This window comes from Balaenoptera borealis (assembly GCF_965194805.1).
Source record: "Balaenoptera borealis genome assembly, chromosome: 10".
Lineage (NCBI taxonomy): Eukaryota > Metazoa > Chordata > Mammalia > Artiodactyla > Balaenopteridae > Balaenoptera > Balaenoptera borealis.
This window is the reverse complement of record NC_138874.1, coordinates 98,842,655-98,860,873: the sequence shown is the minus strand read 5'-3', so window position 1 is coordinate 98,860,873 and position 18,219 is coordinate 98,842,655. Positions and strand designations below refer to the sequence as shown.

The 18,219-nt window shown below is 48.5% G+C and overlaps 1 protein-coding gene and 1 long non-coding RNA gene across 4 annotated transcripts in view; one reads left to right on the top strand and one right to left on the bottom strand.

Moving 5' to 3' along the window:
• XPNPEP1 (X-prolyl aminopeptidase 1) overlaps window positions 1-17,879 on the top strand; it is a 53,460-nt gene extending 35,581 nt beyond the window's left edge. For all 3 annotated transcript variants that reach the window (XM_082408319.1, XM_082408318.1, XM_082408320.1), the window contains 12 exons: window positions 767-977; window positions 2,802-2,891; window positions 3,510-3,560; window positions 4,756-4,814; window positions 4,949-5,026; window positions 7,187-7,258; window positions 9,334-9,394; window positions 10,897-10,966; window positions 11,846-12,019; window positions 12,661-12,737; window positions 13,937-14,035; window positions 17,328-17,879. In XM_082408319.1, coding sequence (XP_082264445.1) covers window positions 767-977; window positions 2,802-2,891; window positions 3,510-3,560; window positions 4,756-4,814; window positions 4,949-5,026; window positions 7,187-7,258; window positions 9,334-9,394; window positions 10,897-10,966; window positions 11,846-12,019; window positions 12,661-12,737; window positions 13,937-14,035; window positions 17,328-17,456 — 1,171 coding nt within the window. In that variant the 3' untranslated portion in view covers window positions 17,457-17,879. The remainder of the gene's footprint in view (window positions 1-766; window positions 978-2,801; window positions 2,892-3,509; window positions 3,561-4,755; window positions 4,815-4,948; window positions 5,027-7,186; window positions 7,259-9,333; window positions 9,395-10,896; window positions 10,967-11,845; window positions 12,020-12,660; window positions 12,738-13,936; window positions 14,036-17,327) is intronic.
• On the bottom strand, window positions 6,096-10,890 carry LOC309636215. Its single transcript, XR_014249310.1, has 2 exons — window positions 9,965-10,890; window positions 6,096-6,584 (listed from the first exon to the last, which is right to left on the bottom strand). It is a non-coding gene; the product is annotated as an uncharacterized lncRNA (long non-coding RNA).
• Window positions 17,880-18,219: the final 340 nt, after the last annotated feature.

Here is an 18,219-nt window from a genome sequence, read left to right as displayed (position 1 = left end):
GTTAGCTAGGTGAGTAGGGGGCGAGGAGGAAGAGGAACAGTGATCTAAGCAGGGGAAGCAGCGTCTTCAGAGGCTCTGGGCAGGAGAGAGCACAGTGTGCGTGGAGGACCCAGAGTGGTCCAGTGTGGTTGGAACCTGGAGTGGGAAGCCGGCAGGTGGGCAGGGCCCCCATAAGGAAGGCCTTGTGAGCCAGGTTCAGGAGCTTGAGCTCTTGTCCTGACGATGCTGCGGAGCTACTGAATGAGTTTTTCACACGGAACTACGTGGTCAGGCTTGTAAATCATAAAGAATGTTATGATTGGAGTGAAATTACGGGGTGAATTATGATTGCTGCAAAAAATAGGGTGGATAGGGAAGACTGGAGGCAGGGAGACCAGTTAGGAGGCTGTGGCACGGATCCAAGTGAGAGACGGTAGTGGCCTGAACCTGGGCAGTGACTGGGCCAGGCTGCATTGAAATGAAAGCTCGAGAGGTCTGGGGGGTGTTTAGGCTACAGGTTCAAAGATCTCAATGTAGGAGGGAAGGAGGAGCATCAAGGAGGACAGTGCCCAGGTCCTGGCTTGGGGAATGGGGTGGAAGGTGACAGCATACACAGGGCAGGGGACACAGTTTGGGGAGCAGGATTTGGGAAAGGCATGGAGGAAAGAGAAACTGCTTGGTTTGGATGCCGGGAGGTAGAGCCTGTCGCTTGTGTGTGGGTCTGTGTTCTCGTCCTCTCACTCCTGTGCCCGCCTTTTCTGTCACCTCACCTCTGGCCCCTCTGCAGGCTCTTCATTGATGGCGACCGCACAGATGTCCCCAGTGTGAAGGAGCACCTGCTGCTTGACTTGGGCCTGGAAGCTGAATACAGAATCCAGGTGCTTCCCTACAAGTCCATCCTGAGCGAGCTCAAGACCCTGTGCGCCAGCCTCTCCCCGAGGGAGAAGGTGTGGGTCAGCGACAAGGCCAGCTATGCCGTGAGCGAGGCCATCCCCAAGGTTGGTAGCCCCAGAGACCCATCTAAACCTGCCACTCCAGCTGCCAGGCCCTTTCCAGTCCTGGCATCGTGCGGCTTGTCTTTGAAGCAGAGGTTGTTCAGGCAGATTTCCAGGACTGGCTGTTGGGTCAGAGGTGTCGTCTCCCTGGATGAGCCCTTTGGGCTGGAGTGTGAGGCTTTTAGAACCCATTGAGTTCTGTGTTTTCCAAAACATGACATGAGAGATGATTTTAGGTGGTACACATTCATACTTAGGTTTATTTAAATGTATCTGTTTTAAAAAGCATTTTAACAGTTACAGAGAATGAACTAGTGGTTATCAGTGGGGAGAGGGAAGGGGGGAGGGGCAAGATAGGGATATGGGATTAAGAGGTACAAACTACTATGCATAACATAAATAAGCTACAAGGATATATTGTATAGCACAGGGAATATAGCCAGTATTTTATAATAACTTTGAATGGAATTTAACCTTTAAAAATTATGAATCACTATGTAGTATACCTCACACTTATATAATACTGTATATCAACTATAAAAAAAGTGTTTTAGTGTGTACTAGAAAAAAATATGATTAGCATATGAGACCATATATTATAAAAATTGTTTCTTAAGAGAGAGTTGAGTTCAGTAACCTATGTTGATTCAAAGATAGTCTAAAGAAAAGTCTTAGTAAATAAGGGTCCAGGGGGTAGCAGCTAGGGTAAGACCTGTGCAGGTGGTATGAGAGTATCTCACGTTTGGGAGACACTACTCTACACCCACCTCTCCCACCACATTTCATAGTTAAGGAGACCTGAGGCCCAGGGAGGCTTTGGGAGTTGGGGATTTATCAAAGGTCAAATGATACTGATAGCCCTGCCTTTGACTGAGCCCCTGCTGGGTGGTGCTAAGCAGCTGACACCTTCCCCCTCATTTTAACTGAGGCCTGGCGCAGGAGTTCAAGGCACCTTAGCTGTAGCCTTTTTGACTGTCCTGCCCTGGGCCTCTCTCCTCCACTAAGCAGTGGGCCATCCTGGGAGGAGCCCAGGCCTGGCCCTCTAGACCTGGCCTGCCATTGCACCCCTGTCACTGTCACACTGCATGACATAGTTACTCAGAGCTTTACCTCCTTGGGGATCATGCCTGCCTTTGTCTCATGACGGGTAGGTATCTCAGAGAGAGAGCAAGGAGAGTGGAGAGAGAGAAAGCCCTTTGAGAAGCTCTGTGCTAGTGCAAGTGCAAGGTGGTGCAAAATCCCTCCCCACTCCCTGTAACACAGGGCTGGATTCTAACTTGTTTTCAAATTGGGAAGGCTCTTCCCCGGCCCTTTAAGGCCCTTTAAGATCAGGCCTTTAATAGTAGCCGATCCCTGAGCAGGAGGCAGGAAGGAGCAGGAGCCTCCCCTCCCCCCTCATCCGTCATGTGCGTCCCTAGACAGTGGGAAAAAGCCTCCTTTGTGCAGCCAGAAAGGGGTTGTTTCGGTCAAGCTTTGATCTGTTAGTGAACTCTGACCATGACCTTGGAGGTTTGAAAAGCAGTATCTCTCTGATGGCTGGCAGCCAGCAGTCTCAAAAAGCTACGGGGTGGGGGATAGACGAGAAATAACTTGTTTTATGTTTTTACTTTATCTTTTTGGATGAGCTCAAGCACCTTTTGCCATGCTCAGAGTCACCAACCAAAAAGGGCAGGTCTTCGGGCCCCAGGGGACAGCTGGGTGGGTCCTGAGTGGGAGCTCTTCCAATGATTTGTCTGAAGTGTGCTGTGCTGGGTGGAGAGGTGATAGCCTTGGTCTTGGGTGAGTGGAGCCACACTCGATTTCCCTTGTGACTGCCTTTCGCCCCAGGATCATCGCTGCTGTATGCCTTACACCCCCATCTGCATCGCCAAAGCTGTGAAGAATTCTGCTGAATCAGAAGGCATGAGGAGAGCTCACGTGAGTAAAGCAGCCTGTGCAGAAGAGGGGAGGCATGGTGGTCAGGAGGCCCAGCTCCCTCACCTGCTGTGTGGCCTTGAGCCTGGCACAAGGTGGGAACTTCTCTGAGCTTTCCAGAGTTAATGAGAGAATGAAATAAAATACTGGATGGGCTAGATCTTTACATAATATAACATAAAACACAAGAGGAGATTGATGAAGATAGTGTAGGTGATGGTGATGATGAAGGTGAAGCCTCTGAAGACGCCTAGATGTGTGTTTCCAGGCCAGCAGTGGATCTAGAAAGATTTGGGGCCCAGAGACGGCTTTTGACAGTGGCCCGTCTTTCCTGCTCCAGTAGTACAGGAATGACCCCTCCGAGGGTGCTCGTGTGTGCTCTGAGGTGGGCCCCTTCCTGACGGTGCCTGAACTACTTAACAGCAGGGGAGCCATTTCCCCCGTAGTGGAAACTGCTGCACACTTGTTCACAGGAAATGCCTGCATGTAAAGCCCTGATTGCTGATGGTTTGTAGCCCTATAAGAGTACAGCCCTCTCAGTATCACATTAGGGCTGGGCTTTGAATCTGCCCATCTGATTTTCAGTAATAACTTTAAAAAATGTCTCTGTTATTTGCACAGATTAAAGATGCCGTTGCCCTCTGTGAACTCTTTAACTGGCTGGAGAAAGAGGTTGGTTCTTAGTCTTTGTTTAACACATGGATATAGATTATTCAGAAATTATCTACATGTGATTTGAACTGTGGCTCTGGTTGACCATGAGGTCTAAGATCTTGATCTAATTTTAGTACTCTCTTTTAATAGTTCTTTGTGGAAATTTGGTGTGTATTTAAAAATTCTTTAATTATAAATAGTAGTAACAAAGATGAAGAAAGAAATTCCTTAACAGAATGGATACTTTCTGGTTAAGGAATTGTCTTATAACTAAGTGGAGTTTCATTATAAGAAAAAATGACTCTTAACGATATTACAAGCAAGCTGACTGTGTTAAGAGAAAAAAGATCTTTGTGTATATTTTGAACTTTAAGCCATAAAACTTTTTATATTAAATTGACTCCTGGGCATTAGTTTCTTGCCCTTTTCACTCCTTGTAGTTGACAGGAAGGTGATTTCTTTGTGCTCTTATTAAACAATATCATATTCACTTTAAATATTATATAAACAACTCTTTTAAAGTAGCTTAAATTGGAAGAAGAAAATATCACCCTGATTCCCACTGGTGTAACAGTTTTTTCCTCTTTGGCAATTGTTCATCTGTGTACATGGTTTTTCCAATATAAATCATTTTTACATATCTCTCCCTGTACAGCTACGATTTTGTATTTTGTTTATTTATTTATCATAGTGTGAGCATTTTCCATGTGCTTTGAGGTCTTTAAAAAAATGATTCAAATAGAGACTGTGTTTAGTAGCTAGACTGATTTATTTACCCATTCCTCCTATTTTCAAATGTTTAGATTGTTTTAAATTTTTTTTGCACTTACCAAACACCTTGTAATAGTATCTTTGCATTTATCTTTTTTATTTATTTAGGATCACTTTCTTAGGATGATATCCTAGGTGGGGATGCTTTTTAATTTTTAAATTTAGGTGTATTAAGTTTTGGGAGGTTTCAGGATATAACACTGAGGGAAATAGTTGAGTGAAAAATTAAATGTATAGAAACGCTTCTACTTTTAGATGGCTTTGGTAAGAGCCTTTGGAAATTCCCTCCTTGTAAAGATGAGACATATGCTGTGTCCTATAGATTGGACAGTTGGGACATGGGGATTGAGGAAAAAGTAAGCTTTTAATGCACCCCCTATAATATGTAGGAGACGGATGAATTTATCACACCCCAGTGGTTTATAAGCAACTTCCCTTATAGGTGCCCAAAGGTGGCGTGACGGAGATCTCCGCTGCCGACAAAGCTGAGGAATTCCGCAGGTAAGGATCACTTTGGGGGCCCATGAACCTTGTGCTCGTTTCCTTGGTAAGTTAAATGAAGCTGGGAGGGCCCTGATTCTTGGCACAGTAAAAACCTTTAAACCACTCTGCTCTTGTGTGTCTTTCTGTTCCAGGCAGCAGGCTGACTTTGTGGACCTGAGCTTCCCAACGATTTCCAGTACGGGACCCAACGGCGCCATCATTCACTACGCGTAAGGCATGCGGAGGAGCACGCCGCCTGGCTCTGCTGCTGCTTCTGCGCAGGAGCCTGAGCAGGGGAGAGACATTATTTTCCCAGAGGCCCTGGCGCCCACCTCCGTGTGTCTGTTGAGATTGTTCTTATATGGGAAATACGACCTTGGAGGTCTTATTTTCTCTTCTTTGCTCTAAATCCCCAAGCCTCTGCCTGTTGGGAGCCAACTCTTAGGCACAGACGTTTCGCGTTGACATTCTCATGATGTCAGACGGGTTGTCCCTCTTTCCTTTGAGGCTGCAGGATCTGTATTCATAATCCCTGAATCTTTTTTTTTTTTTTTTTAATTTTTATTTATTTATGGCTGTGTTGGGTCTTCGTTTCTGCGCGAGGGCTTTCTCCAGTTGTGGCAAGCGGGGGCCACTCTTCATCGCGGTGCGCGGGCCTCTCACTATCGCGGCCTCTCTTGCTGCGGTGCACAGGCTCCAGACGCGCAGGCTCAGTAATTGTGGCTCATGGGCCCAGTTGCTCCGCGGCATGTGGGATCTTCCCAGACCAGGGCTCGAACCCGTGTGCCCTGCATTGGCAGGCAGACTCTCAACCACTGCGCCACCAGGGAAGCCGCAATCCCTGAATCTTAGTAGTTAGAATGTTTAGTGTTTTTCTTTTCTGACAGTGGCAGCCCTCTTGATGCACTAGTCCAAACATCCTGTGAGCGCCATCACCTCCATACCAAAAAGTTTATCGCTAGGCTGTGGAGCGCCCTGCTGTGGTTGAAGAGATAATCTGTAACCTCTCTCCTCCCCAGCCTATGGGGGTTTGTGCCACATGACCTACAAGAGCCCACGGGCCCACAGAGCCACGCATCCCTGCACTGTGAGACAAAGGGGACACTGGTGAATGTAGGACTGCTAGACCTGCCTGTAGAGGTGGTGGGAAATGGGGCTCCAGCTTCAGCTTTGCCTGGCTTACGTGGTTCTGCCTCGTGTGGGCATCTTGAGTCCTTCACTCCCCACCTGTGATGTGCATAGTGAAGGAACACTTGGCTGTCTCACTGTGCTGCAGTGCTGTACGTGGGCACAGGTTCCTGCCCCCCGCCTTTTTAATCGCCTTTAGAGTTTTTAGTCTTGGGACAAGTTTTGAAGCTGTTGTGTGGGAGACAGTCACAGATATGTGACTGTACAGTTCTCTCACATTAATGCCTCTGTTCCAACATTAAAATAGCAAAAGGACTTCAGTTTTGTCTTAGATTTAATGCAGGTGATGAATTTCCTGGCTGGATACTACTCTAGAATTTTGCATATAATTAACACAATAAATAATTTCAGACCAAGGGGGGAGAATTTTGCTTCTCCTTTGGTGCCTCTTCATTGTGGCTGTTGGAAGCCTGTTGACAGAGAGGGTGCTGAAACTGGGCCCATGTCTGGTTGTCTTTTCTCCCAATTGGGCTCGAGTGCCCACTTTCACCCTTATTGCCTGGAAGTGAAGGAGAGCCTCTCTGAGAACCTCTCTCGGCTGCAGGGCGGAGACTTGGAATGCTCGCGTCCCTTTTAGCTTTTCCCAGTGCAGCATATTGTCTGGAAAAAGGCATGGAAAATCAGATCAGAAATCAGATTTTTTCCCCAGCAAAAATCCCGTTCGGTTTTCTCCCAGACTGAGACATTGACCTTCTGCCTGTCTGGTGGTCTAGGAAGCAAGTGGGGAGGCACCTGGTGAGATTAGGACTGAGGGAGGGAAGTGGAGGTTGAGGCAGCGGCCTGGACCACCCCCCCGCCCGCCCCCCCCCCCCCGCCAAAAAAAAGACAAATGACTGCAGCTGCTCTCTTCCCACTTCCCAGCTTGGTCTTATTGCTTCTATTGATTATTATTTTTGTAGCTTTTACAATTATCTGATGAACACTTGTTTTCTTCCAGTCACAAATGGAGGAAGATACAAAGAAATATGTTATTTCCTTCTCCCGACCTCTTTATCTGCTGGGGAGATAGGTTGACTGGGTCTTTGAATAGTAGAAGGTTAATATTAGTTGAAATAATTAACCTATTGGGTAACTTTAGTTTGATATAATTTAAGGCTTACATAAATTGTTCGCACAGTACAAAGAACTCTTGTATTCCCTCCTCCCAGATTCAGGAAGCATTTACATTTGTGGAATAATTAATTTTTAATTAACTTTCTTAGGCCAGTCCCTGAGACGAATAGGACCTTGTCTCTGGATGAGGTGTACCTCATTGACTCGGGTGCTCAATACAAGTAAGTGAATCGGGGCTGCGTAGAGCTTGACTCCACTGAGTCAAGGCAGTTGAGTAGGTGGACAGGCCAGGCTCCAGCCGAGAGTGCTCAGCTGGTCATCTCGTTCTGCGCCAGCCGCTGATGGAATTGTTTCCACGTCTTGTCCTTTTTTTCACCCCTTGTTGAAACAGCCCAGTTGTGATCCTGTTCCCACAAAAGACTGTTTGATAGAAATGTTTAGTCCTTGGCTGGAAGCTGTTAAACACTAAATAAATAACTGAAAGTAAGCTTTCAGAACCATTGGGAAGTCTGCTCCAGCCCATAAACCACCTGGCAGCTCCCCAGACTTTTAGTGGCCCCAGGGCCTTGTGAAGTGAGGGCTTAATTTTTTTAAAAATCTTTTTTTTCTTTTATTTATTTATTTATTTATTTATATATTTATTCATTTATTTTTGGCTGTGTTGGGTCTTCGTTTCTGTGCGAGGGCTTTCTCCAGTTGTGGCAAGTGGGGTGCCACTCTTCATCGCGGTGCGCGGGCCTCTCACTATCGCGGCCTCTCTTGTCGCAGAGCACAGGCTCCAGACACGCAGGCTCAGTAATTGTGGCTCACGGGCTAGTTGCTCCGCAAGCATGTGGGATCTTCCTGGACCAGGGCTCGAACCCGTGTCCCCTGCATTGGCAGGCAGATTCTCAACCACTGTGCCACCAGGGAAGCCCGAGGGCTTAATTTTGAATGAATGAATGGCAAACGAGGGTTGTCCCTGAATTTCTGAATTTCCTTCTTCATGCCTTGCTGCTTTCACAGTCATCATCTAGAATAGTTTCTCAGAGAAACCAAGACTTGGTTGGGTCTTGATGTGGAACCCACGAGGAGGAGCAGGAGTAGGTGTTGTCTGCATTGAGAGAGCACGAGCAAGGCCTTTTACTGCTCCTTTCTCCACTGAAGTTGGGACTTTGGCTGGTGGAGATGGAAGCCACAACCTAGCCTTGGGACGTGTGGGTTGGAGTTAATAAAAGCCTAAAGCTAAGGGTATTTGGATTTCTTGGGTAATGGTGTAACTTTGGTTCACTTCTAAATTTTAGCAGGATTCTAGAAGTTACTCTATGTCAAGGGGTGGATTAGGGTGTTCTAAAAGATGCATTTGGGTATTTTTAGGGTCCAGTAAACCGCTTGCTATCCTGACAGGAGGAATTAGAGTTTGACCTTCTTTTGCTAGAAACAGGTTCCTATTTACTTTGTCCACCTCCCTTTCATTCATAACCCCAGGGATGGTGTCTTCCGTGAAACAGTCCTCACACTGTAGACCAAGAGTGTGTCTGTCAGGGCCTGACTGAGTTCACTCCCACTACACTGGGCCATCCTTGCATTCACACTTTGTCTCATTTTATTTTTTTTAACAATTTCATTGAAATATAATTCAGCTTACTCATTTGAAGTGTACAATTAATGGTTTTTAGTTTATTCACGGAGTTGTCAACTGTCACCACAATCAATTTTAGAATATTTTCATCACCTCAAAAAAGCACCATTCCTGTTAGCAGTCACCTCCCACTTTCCCCTACCCAGGGAACCACTAGTGTACTTTCTGTCTGTATGGATTTGCCTATTCTGGACATTTCATATAAATGGAATTATATGGCCTCAGTGGCTGACTTCTGTCACTTAGCGTAATGTCTTCAAGGTTCATCCAGGTTAGAGTGTGTATCAGTATTTCATTCCTTTTTACTGCTGAATAATATTTCATTGTATGTGTATACTACATTTTGTTTACTCATCAGTTGATGGACATTTAGGTTGTTTCTACGTTTTGGGTGTTATGAGTAATGCTGCTGTGAACAATCGTGTACAAGTTTTTGTGTGGACATATGTTTTCGGTTCTCTTGGGGGTTTACCTAGGAGTGGAATTGCTGGGTCCTAGGGTAACTCCATGTTTAACCTTTTAAGGAACTGCAAACTGTTTACCAAAGTGGCTCTACTATTTTATATGTCCACCAGCAGTGCATGAGGGTTCTAATTTCTCCACATCCTCATCTGTCTCACATTTGAGCAAAAGCTTATTCTGAGTGACAACTAATTTGTCCTTCCTTTTGGAAAGGGATGGAACCACAGATGTGACTCGTACCATGCATTTTGGAACCCCTACGGCCTATGAGAAGGTAAGAGAAAACTCGAGAGGCCCTCTCTGCTCTTTGACAGTTCTCTCTTGTGAAAAGGATTGTATACATAAGTAAAAATTATATGTGGGACAATAAAATAGCTCATTACTGTGGAATCAGTCTTATCTGCTTTATGACATCCATTTAATTAATTATTGGAGAGATTTTAAAAGCATTCTGTCTGCTAAGGTCAGAGTGGCTCAGATTCAAGTTTTAATAGCTTTGGCCTTCTCTTCAGTCAGGAAATTTCTTTGGGGAAGGGAGTGGGGTAGTGAAATGTATGCCTTTTTACGAACAGTGTCTAGATTTGATTCTGAAAGCTACCCCCGTTCTTTTTTCAAGTTCAGCGTTCCTATTTATAGGCTCAACTCTCTAGGAACCCTCTGAAATGACATGCACTGCTCAGTTTTTGGTCTGTCTGGCATGGAAAAGAGGAAACAGCTGTAAGGTAGAGGGATGTGTACCATGAGTCTGGAGACTGGGCTTCAGATCTTCTCTGCTATTTACAGACTCCATGACCTTGAACTCAACACTTAGACCATCCATAAAAACGGTGAGAAGAGTACTCACCTCCAAGGCTGGCTGTGAAGGTTCCGTGAGACCAGCAGGTTCTTGGATGATAGTCACTGCTTGGCAAATACTGGTTGAATCTCTGAGTATATCTCTTTTTCCAGGGAGCTCCTTCAGGAAGCTTGCCCAGGGAAGAGGGCTTTATGGGATAGAGCAGGGCAGATTTCCCAGTGTTGGTCCCTTGTGTCATTCACTTGTAGGCACCAGCAAATGAAGAAGGGTTTGACCTTGGGTCCAGATACCTACCTTTGGTGTGACTCTTCTTGTACTGTGTTCAATCCAGACCAGATTGAACAGTGTGGGGTTTAGTCCTGACTCTGCACCTTACTGGCAAGCCACTACCCTTCCAAACAGCACTTTTCTTGTCCAGGCAGTAGGGACTAAACCCTGAGTACAGATGGTGGTGAGGTGCACAGAGGTTGAAGCAGGACTGCCTGGCTCCAAGGCCACATGCTGCCACTTATGAACTGCACGACCTGGCATTCATCTCTCTGTGAAGTGGGGATGGCAAGAGTGCCTCCATCTTGAAGTGTGGGATTAAACGTACAGTGCTGTACGTATCGTGCCTGGCACAGAGGAATAGCTCAGTAAGGGTTAGCTAGTGTCATCAGTACTTTTTAGTACTTTTCCCCAGTCTTTCTGAGGCTCAGATGGCAGAGAATATGGCAGAGTGTTCATTACAAGGGAAAGACTCGCGGGGTCATCTCTCAGTCAGTTCTCTTTTATTAAATCGAATTTCAAGATTTTCTGGAAAATTGGTACCAAGGCCAAGGTTTTTTTCCACCACCAGATTTTTTTTCCTTTTTCCTCTGATTTTCTCTGTGGTATTGCTACAAAACCTTCAGAGGCAAGGTTTTCAGAACTACCCAAAAACTACAGGATTAAAACATCTGTGCCAGTCCTGAACATGCCCTCTGGGTTTTCTTTGGCAGGAATGCTTCACATATGTCCTCAAGGGCCACATAGCTGTGAGTGCAGCTGTTTTCCCGACTGGAACCAAAGGTAGGTGATTCCTTCAATCACACGGCAGGCTTTTTCTTGTTCAGGCATCAGACGTGTCTAAGTCTGGGTGGAGGAACATGTCCTTCCCTCGCCGCCCCAGCCCCCAGCCTACTTCAGGCCCATCCTGGGCGAACGGAGGCACTGCGTGGCCGGAGCTGAGAGGACCTCAGGGAGCCAGGCTCAGGATTGGGCCCAGGGTCAGGTGTGAACCTCCCTCCTGACCAATTATGGTGTCGGGTGACCCATGTGGGTGGCTCCCAGGAGAGGGCAGCAGGGCACGAAGGCCTCAGGGCCCCAGAGGAAGTTGGTGCAGCCTCCTGTCTGCCCTTCAGTGCTGGGCCAGTGCCTCCTTTCAGGACCCTCATTGGGATTTATTTTACTGAGAACCTGACTTGAGATATGTACCGTTTTGCATGAGGATGGGTGGGTGGGCCATTGCACGGGGAGTTGACAAGACCTGGGCCTTGAGTCTGCTTAGGCTAGGCTGGCACTCATCTCCCTGGGCACCACTTTCCTCATGCTTGCAGTCTGGTTAGAATCTCATCTTGTAATTCTGAAACTGCAGGGTCCCAGCGCTGGGAAGGGAACGTCCGTGTCATCTACTGCAGCCCGTACCTGCTACGGGTGACCATTCCTCACCTGCATCCTCCAGCTTCAGACTGAGCTCTGACTGGGGGGGGAGCTGCCCTCCGCAGGAGCTCTGACTGTTAGAAAGTTCTTCTTTGTGCTGGGCTGAAACCTGAATCCTCCAGTAACTTTTACCCGCTGGTTTCTGTTTCACCTTCTGGAGCCAAACATAACAAATGTAATCTCCAAAGTGCTTTGCAAGTTGAAAAGTACTGTACAGAATCACCAAGCGGTTCTTAATATGTCTTTCAGGCCACCTTCTTGACTCCTTTGCCCGCTCAGCTTTATGGGATTCTGGCCTGGATTACCTGCACGGGACGGGACACGGTGTTGGGTCTTTTCTGAATGTTCACGAGGGTCCTTGTGGCATCAGTTATAAAACATTCTCTGATGAGCCCTTGGAGGCCGGCATGATTGTCACTGATGGTAGGTGTCCCTCACCTAGAGGGTGTGCGTGGGTCCTCTGGCCTTTCTGAAAGCTCTTTGTTGTTTCTTATATTTTAATTATTATAAAGTAAATTGGAAATAATTTCTCCTTCCTGAATTAACAACAACAACAGACAACAACCTTTTTTGATTATAAAAGTGATAAATATTCATTGTCGAAAAAGTGAGACTATGGAACGGTATAAAGAAGTATAAAGAAGAAAATGAAAATCATTTGTAATCCAGACACCCAGGGGAAACATGACTTAATATTTTGCTCTGTTAGCTTCTTGTCTCTTCCCATATCGTTACCGCATCTTTGTGAATGTATTTTACTGCCTGCATCATTGTGTCTTACGGATATGCCCCATAATTTATTTGGCGGATCCTCGGTTATTGTACTCCCTACCCTGCAGCCAGTTCTCAGGAACTTCTGAGTCTTTCTCTGTCTGGACCTCAAGTGCCTATTAAAAAGTGCCCCGCGGGAGGAGGCGTCTCTGGGCTCTTACACCCAGATTGAGTGGCCCTTCATCTGTTTCTCCTTCTCCTTCGGGGAAGCGCTGTCATCCCAGGAGTGCAAGCTTCTCTGTGCTTATCTTCATCGTGGGCTGCTTCTCATTTTGGGGTTTGGTTTGTTTTAGAGCCAGGGTATTATGAAGATGGGGCTTTCGGAATTCGCATTGAGAATGTTGTCCTGGTGGTGCCTGTGAAGACCAAGGTGAGTAATTAGGTTTTTGTTTTTAAAATTCCCTTATTCCTTAATGGGGGAGGATGAGGACTTTTGTCCTTGGAACCAAGAGCATGTCATTCTGGGGCCAAAATGGAGCCTCCTTCCCCTGATAGTGGTGTCTCTCCTGGAATTCATTCTCCTCTGCAAAGCCAGAAGGAAAATCCTTAGTGAACTGGGACCCAGAATTGGACCTCATGGAGCCCCAGGCAGGCCCCTGCTTGATGTTAGCTGGAGCTCTGACTTTACTGGAGGCAGCTTCTTGTCGTGAAGCCGCCTCTGCTGTGGGGGAGGGGTGCTCGCTTAAAGGCCCCTTCCAGACCCTGAAGCAGAATCTCCACGGCTGGGGCCCGGGAACTATTTTCAACAAATGCCCCAGATGATTTTTATCAGGTAAAGCTGAGGAAGCCCGAGTTATCCCCTGGGTCGGGCCCCACAGGTGTGGTGCCCTCTGGAAGACAGGTGTGTCACCCTCTCCCCATCACATTACCAAGAGGTCGCAGGCTTTAGGTGCTGGGCTTGACCTAGAAGACCTGTTTGCTCCTCCTCCATGGGTGATTTTGGAAATGGAACAGTTGGAGGGAGGTGGCTTCCTAAGTCTTCAGGGAAGCTGACTGCAGGGGTCTGCTCTCTGCTTGCACACTGACGTCACTCTTCTTGAGAGTGGCCTCTCCCCTCACTCCCGCAGGCCCTGCCAGGAGCAGAGACCCAGCGTGCCCTGTGTGCCCCGGCCATTCCATGCCACGTGCACTGGACGGGCCTGTTACCTGTCACCTGATGGGCCTGGCGGGGTCACAGCAGGCTGCGTGGCTGATGTCAGAAAAAGGGATCTGCTGGGGGACTTACGCCTTAGCAGAGGCTCGAGAACCAAAACCAGAGATCCCCCTGCTTCCAGACACCCTCTGTGCCTCTTCTCCATCACAGCAGGCAGGAGTCTTGTGGACCTGCTGCTGGGAGCCCCTCAGCTCTCTTTGGCTTTTCCTGGTGGCACAGGTTGTTGTTTGCCCAGTGGAGCAGCTCTTGGAAGGTGGCATCCGCTGTGTCTATTAAAAATGGTGACCAGTGAACCACGTCTCGATTCCTAGTTACACCCGGCTCTGAGGGACGGTCCTGTCTGGTGGGAGTGACTTCGTGGCGGGTCATTGTGGTAAAGACGAGTAAAAGCTTCTGTTTTCTTCCTTCTCCCACAGTATAACTTCAGTAACCGGGGAAGCCTGACCTTCGACCCTCTAACTTTGGTTCCGATACAGACCAAAATGATAGATGTGGATTCTCTTACAGACAAAGAGGTAAAGAGGAGGCCTTGGGGGAGGGCAGAAGCGTGTGGGATGGGGAGCCGCCCTACGTTCTCCCCTCCGCTCTCATTTTTAAGTTAGAGCCTAGGCCAGCTGAGTTGGAAAATCCTAGGTCTCCTGAGGACTGGAGGTGCTTTTCCTGTATTTTTGGGTCTCGAGGTAGATGTAGCCCTGCTCGCCTCACTGTTGGGGATGGTAGGGCTTCACAGGTGGGAATGAATAGTGTGCTGTGGCTTTCCAGGAGGGCCGGAGCCATAGCTGCCCTGAGGCGTGTTTAGCAAACGTGGGCATGTGTCTTCCCTGCATTTTTGTGGGTGGGTGGGGCCACTGCATGTGCCAGATTGTTTTCTGGTGTTGCGTGAAACGTTAAGGAACTGAGAAGCAAATGCTATTATCATATGCCGAGTTTTGTCACAGGCAGGGAGAGAGGTTGTTGCTTTGGGCTCTGAAGCCCGTCACAGAGCAGACGCACAGCAGTGCTCACCTGTCAGGCTCAGAGGGTGACAGGCCTTGGAACCCCTGCAAATCCCAGCACGGGTCCCCAGGCTCATGAGGCCAGCTGAGGCGGCAGGCCCAGGAACCTGGAGTACGGCTTGAGGGATCAGGCAGGTGATCAAGGTCAGAGCAGGGACAAGGGTCAAAACAGGGTGGAAACACCACCACCCCGGCTGTCTGCTGTGAGGTGGTCAGGCCCAAGCCAGGAAGACAGAAGCCAGAAGGACACAAATTCCAGAGCAAGGCAGGCAGGCAGAAGTCCAGCAGAAAGCAAATGCGTAGCAGAAGCCAAAGGCAGGACAAGCGTGGTGCATCACTCTAGGAATAAGAAGTATTTGTTACCAGAGGCAGCCACTGGCCTCATCCCAGGGGCTTTTGAGGCAGAAACGTACCCTCAGTGGAGCCTGCGTGGGCCTTGTGCTTGGCACTAGAGGAAAGTGCCTCTGAGGGCTGGGGAGCCCCCTCTGCCGGGCTGTGGAACGGGCCCTCCCAGCCAGGAGCCCCCTCTCTGCCTCACCCAGCTCACAGAAGGGTGACAGAGGAAGGTCATCTGCTTGCTGCTTAGATTCCCTCTGTGCTTGGGCACCTCATCTTGACCACCAGTGCCTCGATTCAGCCAAATGTTCCCACTCACAGCACCCAAACAAGCCCTGCTGATGCTGGTTTATTCAGTCTGTAGATGGATACAGAACAGGAAGCAGCCTGTCAGCAGCACAGTGTCAGGTGTGTCTTTTCAGCGGGAAGAGTCTCTCCTGCGGTCCTGGGGCTCTTCTCTGGTCCCCACAGGGGTGGCTTAGGTGAGAGGGGATGACGACACAGAAGTGAGCATGGGAGCCACCCTGCTTACAGCCCTCTGCCCAAGGAACCAATCTCTCCTCGTGGCCCTCGAGCACAGCTTCGAGGGTCTTAGCAAGGGACCCTCTACTAATAAGTCACTTTGCCCTCTTGGAAGCCCAAGGCGGTGGCTTCCGCCAAGTGATTCCAGGTCACATAGGCCTTGCTGTCCGCATGAAGTGTACCAGTCAGGAGACATTTCTTCCACGTGACCTTCCACTTTATCCAGGGAAATAGTGCATTGAGGAAGGTTAAGCAAGGCCATTTTTCCTTGAGGGAGAGAGTCTTTTTAACCTGTGACTCCCCCATGACATTGGACAAAGACCAGTGTTCTCTGTCTGGTCCAGTGTTCATTACTGTACCTTACATACCCCAATCACTGAACTATTCTTTTAGCCAATTAGTTTTTATAGGACAGATAATATCTTCTAACCTTGGAATCATTAGCAAGTTTCCACAAATTACAAGTAGAGGACAGTATTTAATATTCCAAGCAGAGTGTATTTATTATCTCTTTTAGCAAAAGTGTTCATTTCCCATATACCACTCAGTAAATCTGGGGCTTCATTCTGTCTTAAGAAGGCATAGTAATATTCCACAGCAAGATTCTGTCCTTTGGGCTTTTAAAATACCAGTCATTGCCCTTTACCGTCTCCCAAACAGTCTTAGTAGAAACTTTAGGGAGTTTTGGGGTTAGGTCTGCATTCCCATCGATTTGTCACCAGGTGGCAGCAGAGGACTTTGGTTGGACACGAATGTGGGTGCTGCAGGCTGCCAAGGCCTTTGTGACCTTGCTCCAGCCCCCTGCGGGTGCCCCAGCTTGCCCCAACCAAAAGGGTCTTGGGAGTGTCTGTGGCCCCAGGCTTGCTCCTGCCTCCTGCACTGTTGAGCTGCTTTGGACGGCAGGCTGCCTTAAGCCCTGCCTGGCCTTGCTGCTGACGTGCAGCCGTTTGCTTGCGTTTGATATCCCACCCCTCTTCCCCACCTCCCAGAAAGACTAGTAGGCGCTTATCAGTGGGCATAGGAGCACCAGTTGGGTCAGTCTTCGGCAACACCACCCCGTCTGTCTGATGTGACGTGGTCAGGCCCCCTTCGGGGCAGTGCAGAGCGTGGGTTGTCACTCTCTTGGCAGAACGTGCTTCCCTCCAGCCCTCATCCTCCCTCACTCCTCACCCGGAGGAGACTGGCAGAACCCTTGTCATCAGGTTCAGCGCATCAGTACCCCCCGCCCCGTCCCAACAGACAGACACACACACACACACACACACACCCCAAGTCCCATCGGGCTCCATACTTTTTTACCTCTTTTTTATTGCCTGGTGTGGTCGCCCCATTCATTTGAGGCTCTGAAAGTCAGGCTTACTCCCAACCCCACCCTGCAGCAGCGCAGTCCTTGACCTCCAAAGGCTTTGGGTGCATCTAGACGGCCACACTCACAAGACCCTCACCGGCTTGACTGATCCTAGTTTATTCAGCTTTGTAGGTGGATACGGGATAGGAAACTCAGCGCGTTGGTAGGACAGCCTCAGATGTGTCTTCACAGCAGTTGAGGCAACCAGGGTGGGTGCAGGAGCTGTGAGACCCCTGCCCCCACTCTTGCATCATGGCTTCCAGGGGTGCTGTCGAGGGGGACACCCGGTTACAAGTTACTCTGCATTCAGGGAAGCCCAGAGCCACGGCTTGCCATCAGGCATTCGTGGTTCCCTCACACTCACTCCAGTCCACAGGCAGTAGATGGTTCCAGGAGCATTTTCACCATCAGCCATGTGGCCTCGTCCCATCTATTTCCAGGGAGGTAGAACACAAGGAGGTCGCTTGTCCATGAGCAGGGAGAAAGGGTTTTGTGCTCCTTTACTCTCATCCTGTGATCTCAGCACATGGGGCCTCACTGCTCGCTGCACAGCCTTTGGTGAAGGTGTGATGGTGAGACCACGTCTGTATTCCTTCCCTCTTGCAGTGCGACTGGCTCAACAACTACCACCTGACCTGCAGGGACGTGATCGGGAAGGAACTGCAAAAACAGGGCCGCCAGGAAGCCCTCGAGTGGCTCATCAGAGAGACGCAGCCCATCTCCAAACAGCATTAATACCTCCCCGTTTTTTTTTTTTTTAAAACGCTCTGGGGAAAGGAAGAAGCCTGGCCCACCCGTGACATCTTTCCCCTTTCTCTCCTTCTTCCTTACCTCCCCGTTTTACTTTTAGACTCTGAGAAGAACTCAAAATCTTATCCTCTTTGATATTTTCTTGCAAACACTCGATCTTTTATGATTTTTTTAAAATTGTTGAGAATGAGCCAAGAATAAATTGCTGCCCCAGCAGGAGGATCGCCACAAAGCCAAAAGCTTGATCAGGGGTACGCCCCGAGCAGCTGCAGGGAGTCCTCCGGCCAGTGATGGTGAAGCAGTGAGCGCTCTGCGACAGTCACGCTCCAGGTGCTAGCCCCTTGTTCGTGATCCCCTTCGTGCGCACAAGACTGTATTTATGACCAGTGAATAAAATGTCAGAACGCGCTTCATCTGTGCCGTCTCTCTTCTTCCGGCACCATCCACCCTGTGTGTGGGGTGGGCTCACGTCCAGGGCACGTTTTCTAGGTGGATGGACCCCTTTGAGGAGAGATTCCCTGGCCTCCCTGCATATTTTCTGACTTAATTTCAAGCCTCTTAGTCTTTTCTCTAGAAAGCCTAATGTTTTGTTGAGTATTCTTATTGTAAGTTTTTCTTTCCTGCTTCTAAAATATGTCATTGATGTACAAAAAAACAACAAAAAATCATGTCGAAAGTGGCAGTCTACTATGGTCTACCCTACAGTGGACAGTGCAGGCATCTCACTGTCTCACTACTTATAGACAGT